The 10,580-nt window shown below is 38.9% G+C and overlaps 1 protein-coding gene across 1 annotated transcript; it reads right to left on the reverse strand.

Annotated features, from left to right (window-relative positions):
• Positions 1 to 209: 209 nt before the first annotated feature.
• On the reverse strand, positions 210 to 2,781 carry TMEM215 (transmembrane protein 215). The gene has a single exon (XM_031949487.1). The coding sequence runs from the start codon at positions 2,140 to 2,142 to the stop codon at positions 1,429 to 1,431; it is 714 nt and encodes a 237-aa protein (XP_031805347.1). The 5' UTR covers positions 2,143 to 2,781; the 3' UTR covers positions 210 to 1,428.
• Positions 2,782 to 10,580: the final 7,799 nt, after the last annotated feature.

Genomic DNA, 10,580 nt, shown 5'->3' on the forward strand with positions numbered 1-10,580 from the left:
TAGGGCGAATGGCTGGAAACACCTATGAGAAATATTATAATGATCATTCTCTGAAGTTTATGAGATCCTCTTTGCCCCCATTGCTCCATACTAATCTCAACTTTCAATTAAACAGACACGTATGTTCACTTGGACTGCTTGCCCTTACTCTCTTATGTAATTGGCACTGAAAAAATAAAATAGAAAATATTTGTAAAATTTCCATTATGGTTGATTTTTGTTTGTTTGTTTGTTTTTTGCTTTCTTAGGAACAGTGAAATCTGGGCTAAATAAAATTGACCTTTTTATGAAGTGCTAAGAGATCATTAAATCTTTATTTATCAGAGAGTTTTCTATGCCATTAACCCTGGTGACACTGGAATATCTAGGGTCTGTGTGAACATGCATGCTAACACTAGGCTTCCAGATAGTTAATCAATATGTTTCATGCAAATTTGGCATATTGTTCATAGCTGCAGCAATTACTATGTGCTTATATGTTTGTGTGTATATATAAAGTCTTTAAATGGGCAGAGGCATATGAAAATAATAATTCCCAGGAAAATTATAACCATATTTTCAATGGTATTTGCATGTATTGTAAAAATTAATTTTGATTTGTTGAAACTAATTTGAATCTCTATAATTCTTTCATCCATGTCATGTTTTACTTTATGAGGAAATTATATATGTAAGATAATTATATATTGAAAACACTTCAAATAAAGTCATTAAATAATCAGATTAAGAATTGACATAACATTCTAAAAATATGAGTTTTTTCACAAAACAGTGGACATTTTATTTTAACTAACACATGCAGTTTCCTGAATGGTGATTGCCAGAAGATCATAGAACTGGAATAAAATTCAGCTTTTTAAAGTTATCCTTGGATTTCCAGGGAACATCTAAGGAGGAATATAACTATTTTCTTGATTGGGAAACTAGATAAGTATAAATAGCTTTTTAACTAACTCCCACCCAATTATCTAATGCAATTGAGCGCAAATTTGGTCTTTTAATATTCTTCAGAAATGAAGAAAAACTCTTATTGAAAGCATATATTCTCATACATCATTTGTTACTTTTTATACATAGCTGGCTCCTGATTTGTTTTGTTATTAGCTGATACCACATAGTACTTTTGGTCTATTTTGTAAGACATTCAACATCATTTAACAAATAAGGAATCTGAATTCTGATTTCCTTGGTCACCTTCTCACATCCCCTAGATAAGTCCCTCATAGACCTCACCATTTCTCACTAAAATAATTCCCCAACCCTCAAACATGCTCATCCACAGGGCTTCAGGCACAGGAGATCTGAGCATCCATCACATACCAGGCCAATTTCTAACATTTCGAAGACTTCATGCAGTGTAGTTTCTTTTCCATTAGTAGCTGAAATTTGCCATGTTTGTATAAACATAGATATGCTTTTGTGCAGCATTTAAACTACTGTCTCATGGTCCCAACTGATTTGGCTTGAATTGATGTAACAACAGTATCTGTCATAGGGACTGCTCTTGTAGGAACAGACGATGATACTGTCTTGTGGTACAAAGAAAATACTATCTTCAGGTTCTGGGCAGTCAGATCTGTCCCAAGTGGAGCGCTTTGGTTCCAAGGCACTGTAGTTGGGGGTGCTCCCTGATGCTGAGAAGGTACCTGAAGGACAGTGCCCTTCCAGGTATCTGGAAGCCTCATACTGATCCTCCTTTTGGACCAGACTTTTGGATTCCTCTTCTGTAGCAATGGTAGTAGTGACAGAACTGGCCACAGGCACCTCTCCCTTTGAGGAGGTATTGCCTCTGAGGTATGTCTTTTTGACCAACTCATCAGAACTCCCCTTTCCTGACTCCAAGTCAGATGGGGTCCTCAACAGTTCAATAACTTCCTTGTCCTTTGATTTTTTAAAGCAGGGGAGTTTTCGGCACCAGAGGAGTTCATTCTCAGGCCATTTTGTGCAGCCCTCTGTTTTCCGGGCCAGAGCAATAGCAGCTATCCCCGGCAAACAAATCGCAGGTCCTATGGCAAGGAGGGGGATGTTCCCTAGGGTCTCCCCTTTCATCCCAGAAACAGTGAACATGAAGCCAAAAACAAGGAAGACACTGACCAAGGCTACCACCAGTCCAGTCCTCGGGTTGATGTCATCTGGTCTCATCTTTTATCCCATCCAGGTCATGAATTGCTTCAGTTAAGGGAGAACAATATTAAAATTCCTTCTGTCAGAGCTGACGCCACGGAGGTAAAATCCAAGGAAAGTTTCCTTTTGCGAATACTCCAGGTCTCTATCTCTCTCACACAAGTAGCCTCACACACATTGTCACATACCTAGTGGACTATTTGGCAGTACCCAGAGCTTCTTTTCCAGTCTCCCAAAGGATTTGCTCAGGGGCAAAGGAACGGAAACCAGTCCCACTCTCACCAGAAAAATCCACAGCAGCTGTCCCTCTGCTAATTTCCACGTTTCTAGGAGGCAGGACTGGTTTTGTCCCCCGGACTCCGCATCATGCTGAAAAGGGAGGTACTTGTTTCTGTCCAGCTTTTCCCGAGGGGGTTTCTAATGCCCTTCTTTTGGATTCCAGGTCAGACCAGAACGTGCAAGATGTTCACCTCCCGATAGGGAGTTGAATGCCTCTATATGTGTGTGGATAAATGTGAGCATGTCTATGACAGAGGGAGGAAGGACTTACTGTTGAAGAGAGGGAAAGATTTTTTTGCCTAGTCTTGTTACATCACATTTCTGAGCAAGCTGGAAAACAAAGAAGGACGGTGTGAGGTAGAGGTGGCAAAGGATAGAAGCGGGAGTGAACTCTTAGGAACAAGAGGGCCAGATGATGTGTCTGTCATTTGGGCAGGTAAAACCCAGCAAGGTTTCTCCTGAAGAAAAAGGTGCTAAGCGACTGGACACAAAACCTAGTACACACGCCTCTTCCCGGAGGTAGTTTGGGGAAGCCCTTTCCCGGCACATGAGTACACAAACTCAGCGTGGTACTAATATCATCTACATCCATTAGCCCGAATTCGGAGTACAAGTCTCAGAGGTATAGTGTCTGGGAACAAGAAGGAAGTGATGGGCAGGGGAGTGGCGGTGATTGGTCAAGGTCGGGGAGGATGGAAAAAGGGTAGTGGGATGGAAATTGGAAAATGCCTGACATCTGATTGACTTCGGCGCTTCGGCTCCACCCACAACCTGTCCATAGAAGCTCTTGCCCCGCCTCTAACCCATAGCTAAACGTATATCGAATCCTCATTTGCTTTCTCCGTGTAAAAGCAAGGATTAGGAACAAACTACCTCTTAGATGGTGCAAACCAGAAGCGCTGACCTGACTTCAACTTCCCACCTCCTTTCCCATCGCCTCCACTCTATTGGCTTTCCTACCTCTCCATCCCTCTCCCTTCCTCCCCCCTCGCCCCCAAAAAAAGAGCGGGAGAGGAGACTCTGAGCGAGTCCTTCTCTCTCTCTCTCTCTCTCCAGGGATAGGAGTGGGGAGAAGAGTGTAATGGGCTAAAACCGGAACGCACCTGCTGACAATCCCTGAGGTTGGAAGCAGCGAGTGCAGAGTTAAGAGCGATCAAGAATTCTTTACTCTCGGGGAGAGCTCCCAGCCCGGAGAACTGCTCACAAAGCAATCTCGGGCTGCACATCTGTCGACGAAACAAACTAGCCACCAAACTAAAGTCTCCCACATCCTGGGAGTTAGCTGTGGATGCGGTGGAGGCGGGCTCTACTCGCTCTTCTCTTTCCCAGCTGGTGTCTGCTGGTTGCTCACCCACGCTAATCTTTCCTTAGAGCCCAGCATCCGACAGGTCTAAGGATTTCCAGGGTATCTCTCCCTGAATGCCCTGAACTCTTGAGTGTGTTTGTGTCTGGAGGGGAGGAGAAGGTGGCATATAGGATCACCGGACTCCCCATTCCTTTTCCTACCATCACCGAACTCCTAAAATAGAGTAGGAGAAATAGGCCGACGATGCCCGGAGCTTCATAAACGTTTGTTGACTGGCTGGCAAACTCATGGGGGTGCGTCTCTATGCTTACTTAGCAAGCTTGTGTTAGGGGAGGACAGAATAAGCCTTTTACAAGGCCTCTTGATTGTCCGAAGGCTTCTTGAGCTAATTTAGTTCACAGGAAGGAATCGAGGTTAAAGGGGATGGTGAAGAGCTCGGGAACATAAGTCTTAGTGATTGTACCCAGTGATGCTAGTTTCAGGTTTTCTAGTCCAATATAAAGATTAGATCAAAAATCACAGCCAAGCAAATTCATTTTCCCCAAAGGAGACCCAACCTGCTTGTCAGGTTTTTGATATCCAGTCTAACTGTGGAGGCAACATAAAGAGTGCTGGATTTGAAGGAATATGACCTGAGTTCGGATTCCAGTTCTACCACTTATAACCTCTATGATTTTGGGCATATTACTTAATTTCTGTGATCCTCAGATTCTTCATTTATAAAATCAGGGGGGTTGTGTTGGGGTTCTAATCAGAGATTCTCAGCCCATAGTACCAATGATCCCAGGGAGCACAAGAAGTTTGTCAGAGCAATAGGGAGAATCTGTTAGAAAAAAAATCACCCTACATTATCCTATTGATTCTTATGTGGAAATGTAGGGTAAACTGTAAAATCTATTAAAAAAAACATTGAATAGGGTGTTTAGGAAGATTCATTGAAATCCAAAGGATATAGATACACAAAAAAGTGGAAACCCTTGGACTAAACCTCTAAGTTCTCTTAAAATCTATGATTCCTTCTGTGTACCACTCTCTACAAACACAGGCCTGTGCTAACAGAAGTCATTTAAAATTTTTTTACTATATAATGATTCCAGCATGGAATCCAGAATGGAGTATATGATACTCCATAATGATTATTACATAATTGCTCTAGGCTATTGGGAAAGGAAAGGAATCAGGAAAGGAAGGAAGGTGGGTGTGTTTAAATTTGTGATTGCCAGTATTGTTGAACTAGTTTCACATTAGCCATCAAAGATGGGAGAAAACACTACCAATCATTTGTTCCTATTCCCTTTTTTTCATTTTTTGAGCTTTGTCCTTAGCTTTCTTTGTACGTGTTAATGAAAAACTAGCAGCATCTAAGTTCCTTTAGGAAAGAGAGATTTTTGTTTTTATTTTATAATATTCAGTTTACAGTTATAGGAGCTCAACCTAAATTTCTTCAGCCATAGTCCAACTCCTGTTGCAAAACTAGAACATCTTGGTCAAGTGATGATTGAAGCACTATTTGAAGACTCCTATTGGTGTTTGAATTCATTATTGGACAGTATTAATAGTAAGGAAACTTCTCCTTATAATAAAATGAATATTGCCCCTAAAGTAATTTGGTCTTTCGTCTGCTTTCTGGAGACAAGAATGTTTAATCTTCCTTCATTGGACAACCACTTAAATATTTGGAGAGGACTTTAAGTCATCTCTGCTCTAGGATAAATTCTGATTAACAAGCATATTCCAGATACTGTGCTATTAGGGATACAAATATAAAAATGAGAGTTCTTGTCAAGGAACATGCATTCTTCTATGAAAATGCAATACATGGGGTAATGGCACAGAAAAAAAAAAGAATTTGGTTTAGAGATAATCACAAAAATTAGTAATGACACTATTGGAAAGTAAATTGCCATAGACTAAGTTCCATTGCCAGTTACAGTGGCAATATTAATTTGATAAGTGTTTTCTTGGGGTAGCTAGATGGCACAGTGGATAGAGCACCAGCTCTGAAGTCAGGAGGATCTGAGTTCAAATCTGGTCTTAATCACTTAATATTTTTTACTGTGTGACCCTGAGCAAGTCACTTAACCCCAATTACCTCACCCAAAATTAAATAAATGAAACAAAACCAAGAAAAAAAAAGATAATGATTTTCTGAACAAACATTGGAAAACAGGATTTCATTATTGCTGTTGTTCAGTTGTATCCCATCCTTCATGATATCATTTTTGGGTTTTCTTGACAGAGATGCTGAACTAGTTTGCTATTTCCTTCTCCAGTTTTTTTTTTTTTTTTTTTTTTACAGGTGAAGAAACTGATGCAAAGAGGGTTAAGTGCCTTGCCTAGGGTCACATAGCTAATAAGTAACTGAAACCAGATTTGAACTCAGGAAGATGTGTTTTTCCTGATTCCAAGCCCTCCCCACTTTACCCACTGTGCCACCTAGATGCCCCTCCCTCTACCCAAAAAACCAGTGTTGAAAGTGGCTTAATTTTGAAAGTGGGACAGAAGGCAAGATGATCATGCTGGCTAGGGATGACTAGGTGATATTAAGGCAAAGCCTAAAGGGAACTAAAATGATTCCCAAGCAAATAATTTTTTCAATTGATTTCAGTTGTTTTAATCCACTGATCAGACTCATCAACCTCTTCTAAATTTGTTCTTCAAAGATCCACACTCTCATCCATTTTGATGCTTCCTCTTTTAAGGAACATTAGGCTTGAGCAAATCATGTAACTTCTATGAGCCTCCAGATCACTTCTGAGTTCTGTTCTAGCTTTGAATGCCGATCATATGATCCTTCTATATTTTAATGGATGGTCTTCGAGTAGTTGCTATCATCAAAACAATTCATTACCTTCTTTATAGTCTTCTAATGACCCTCTCCAAATTTTATCAGGCTAGTTCTTTGATGATTAACAAAGACTCAAGCTATCCTTAGCCGAAATATTTTGTTATTCAACTTTGATGGAGGATGGTATATAATACATTAAAAATAAATAAATGTAGGATATAGACAAAATAAATACATGATGATATGAGGGAGGGTAGACATATATGGCAAGAGTAAGAAAAGGTCACTTTATGGCGATGTAACTAAAGTTGAGAAATGAACATTTTAAAGGGTTCCACGAAGTAGAGATGAGGAGGAAGGGAATAAATACATGGTGATATGAGGGAGGGTAGACATATATGGCAAGAGTAAGAAAAGGTCACTTTATGGAGATGTAACTAAAGTTGAGAAATGAACATTTTAAAGGGTTCCACGAAGTAGAGATGAGGAGGAAGGGAATAAGCATTTATATAGCACCTATGTAGTACTGTGCTAAGTACTAAGTACTCAATGCCCATCCCAAAATTTGGTGTCTGGAAGCCCTGAGTTTTTAGCTATGCAGTGGTGTTGACAGTGATAACTGATTCTTGGCAATCAACAGGTCCCTTCCTAAGTATGTAAGAATATACATGTAGCAATCTAGTTAGTTTGTACTTCCAAATTTCTATATTAAGTGGAATTTCCTCTGGTTATATACAGGCTCAAGAGTTAGATCAAACTGAAAACTGAAGTCTCTGAACCAAAGGCATTTTTTTTTCCTATGAGAGTTTCAAATGTATAGAAGGAGAAAGTACAGAAACAGAGCAAATAGTTTTTTTTTTAAATTATCACAATTCTAAATAAAATAGCACAGAACTTCTGAAGTTGTCATAATCTCTATAAAATGATGCCACCTCCCATTAATAATCTTTTTGTGTGTGTGATTTTGATTTCTTGACCATCTCCTCATACACCCTTGACCAGGACTATATCACACACACACACACACACACACACACACACACACAGTCATACACATATATAGATGTAAATATGATATTGCCTATTTTGAAAATTAAATGGAGACCAATACTTTTCATTTGCTCTTTTTGCTATATTAGGTATAGTGTCATGGAAATATCTCAAGTACAGGAGGTTTAAGAAAATATATTACTTTCATCACCCAAAGGTAATGGTTTTAGTTCAGAGATCCTTTGGGATTGGGCCATTCTTATGTAGTTTGCCACCATCTTCTTTGGACAAATACTGTTATTTCCTTGAGCTGAAGCCCTGCATCTCCAACTACCTACTGAAAAGTTCCCCTTGAATATCTCAAATATCTCAAAGTCAACATATTGAAAATCAAAACCAAATTCATTATCTTTCTCCCTAAACTTATTGCTCCTTATAATTCTTCTATTTCTTTTTTGGGCTCCTCCTCCAGTTATCCAAGTTCACAATCTAATAGTCAGCCTTGACCCTTCATTTTCTTTCACTTCCCATATACAATTATTTGCTAAGACTTGCTGATTTCATCTTCTCAGCATCTCTGATATTTCTCATCCAATCACTTTTTCCTACTCATTCCCTAACCACCCTCATCTAAGCCCTCATCATTTCTTGCCTAAACTGTTATGATAACTTCCTAATTGGTCTCATTGCACCATCTCTCTATCTCCCTCCCTCTTTCTCTTCAGTTGCCAAATTGCACACCTAATATATAGTTCTGACCATGGCCTTTATATGTTGTGTTAAGATTTGCAAAATACTTTACATGTGCTATTTCATTTAATCTATGATCATTTTAGGGATGAAGAAATGGGCTAAGAGAGGTTAAGTCACTTGTCCAGGATCACAAGGCAAGCCTTTCTGACTCTAAATCCAATATTCTATCCACCTTACCACTTAACTGAATTCTCTAAAGAGGTCCCATTTACTACACTTTGCCTTTAGATTAATATGCAAACCCCAGAATTTATAGTCAATCACTAACTGACTCTGTTTATCAAATACTCCATCTCTTATATGGTATGTTTTAATCAAGATAGCTTTCTTTCTCTTCCCTACCTATGATCTTCCATGCCTTGCACATGATTGCAATGCTCTTCCTCCTCACCTCCTCACAGTTGGTTGCTCTGTGAATAGAGGGCTGATTCATCTTTTAATGATGGCTATCCAGCTTCTTGGGCAGCTAAGTGGCGCTATAATGCACAGTGCTGGGCCTGGAGTACTGATCTTCCTGAGTTCAAATTTGACCTCAGGCACTTATTAGCTGTGTGACCCTGGACAAGTCACTTAACAATTTGCCCCACTTCCTTCAACTGTAAAATGAGGATTGTAATATCATCTTCTTCCCAGGGTTGTTGTAAGTATCAAATTAAATAATATTTGTAAAAAGTGTATACAAACTTGGTGGCACATAGTAGGTATTATATAACTATCCCTATTTCCTATCCCTCTCTTTCTTCTCATCTCTGCTTTATGGGGCCCTTAATTGCCTTCACATCTCAGCTTTAGAGATGTCTCAGTAAAGAGACTTTTCCTAACTTCTTCATTTTTTACTGGCCTACATATTAATTTTATATATTCTGAATTTATCTGTGGATATATTTTATATTATTTTCCTCCCTCTGCCCCTAGTCCCCAGGAGATTGTAAGTACCTTAAGGGTAGGGAATATCTTGCTTTTGTTTGTCTATCCTTAGCATCTAGCATAATATCTAGCATAAAGCTGTTATTGTTCAGTTGTTTTTAGTTGTGTCTGACTCTTCATGATCCCATTTGGAGTTTTTTTTTTTTTTTTTTTTTTTGACAAAGACATTGGATTGGTTTGCCATTTCCTTCTTCTTCTCATTTTGCAAATAAAAAACTGAGGCAAAACAGAAAGAGAAGTCTTCCTGGCTCCAGGTCTGACTCTCTAACAACTGTGCAACCTACCTGCCGTCATTGAATATATATTTAATAAATGATTTTTTGAGAATTGATTGATCCTTTTGAACCTGAATCTTTCCATTAGAGCAGTAAGGTACACGCACGCACACACACACACACACACACACACACAGAGCCAATGGGAAAACAATGTTCTATGTTGTTATGCTTCCTTGACTGGAACTTCTGAACTACAAAATTGGCACTTGTATTATACTAGTTCAGAAGGTTAGCTTAGTATGTCCTGGAACCCTCAGGTAGCCAAGAGGATGTTAACTTCCTCTTTACTAGATTGGGTATGAGATTCCTTTTGTGCTTTTAGTTCTCTTCTTGGGCATTAAATTAGGTACATATATCAAAATCACAGGATACTTCCATTACTATTTTATTATAAACATCATTCCCTAAATAGGATCTTTTCCAGGTTCCCAGGGTGCACATTTACCAATATTCTTATGAGTGGACAATACCTTTGCAGAAATTACCACTAGAGACAGCATGAAGGAAGCATCAGTCAGAACAGAAAAGACTGACTGCATACCGTGATTTAAGCAGAATGGTTTCACTATTGAAATCAGGGAGACCTAATTTCAAAACCAAAATTAGACACTTTCTAATTGTGTGTGATCCTGGAGAGTTTCTTAACCTCTGCTTTTTCTCAACCATAAAATAGGGGTAGTAATAGAATCTACTTCCCAGGGCTATTGTAAGATTCAAATGTGATAGTATTTTAAAGCACACAGTATATACTACTTGGGCTAATAGAGGAGCTTTATAAATGCTTGTTCTCTTCCCTCATTATGAAGCTTAAATTTTAAATAGCTTTTGTCTTCCATCATATTTTCAACAAATAATATCTGTGCATGTACATATGCAGTCTTGTCACAAGAGTCCTTTCTCAGAAAAGAAAGGGGATCTCCACTGGAAGACATTAGAATGTAAAGTAGATATCAAGGTTCATTTCTGAACCTTTTACCTCACTGAGTTACAATCAAGGATGATTTCACCTAATATTCTGTACTAAACTTTTCTGACTCCTATTAGTTCTATGGCTCTGTTTGCCTCAGTTTCATCATCAGTAAAATGATCTGAAAAAGGAAATGGCAAAGCACTCCATTATTTCCCAGTAACTTGG

This window comes from Sarcophilus harrisii, chromosome 1, assembly GCF_902635505.1.
Source record: "Sarcophilus harrisii chromosome 1, mSarHar1.11, whole genome shotgun sequence".
Taxonomy (NCBI): Eukaryota; Metazoa; Chordata; class Mammalia; order Dasyuromorphia; family Dasyuridae; genus Sarcophilus; species Sarcophilus harrisii.

Coding starts and splice junctions, on each gene's coding strand:
- TMEM215 (XM_031949487.1), bottom strand. CDS start 2,142: ATGAGACCAGATGACATCAACCCGAGGACTGGACTGGTGGTAGCCTTG.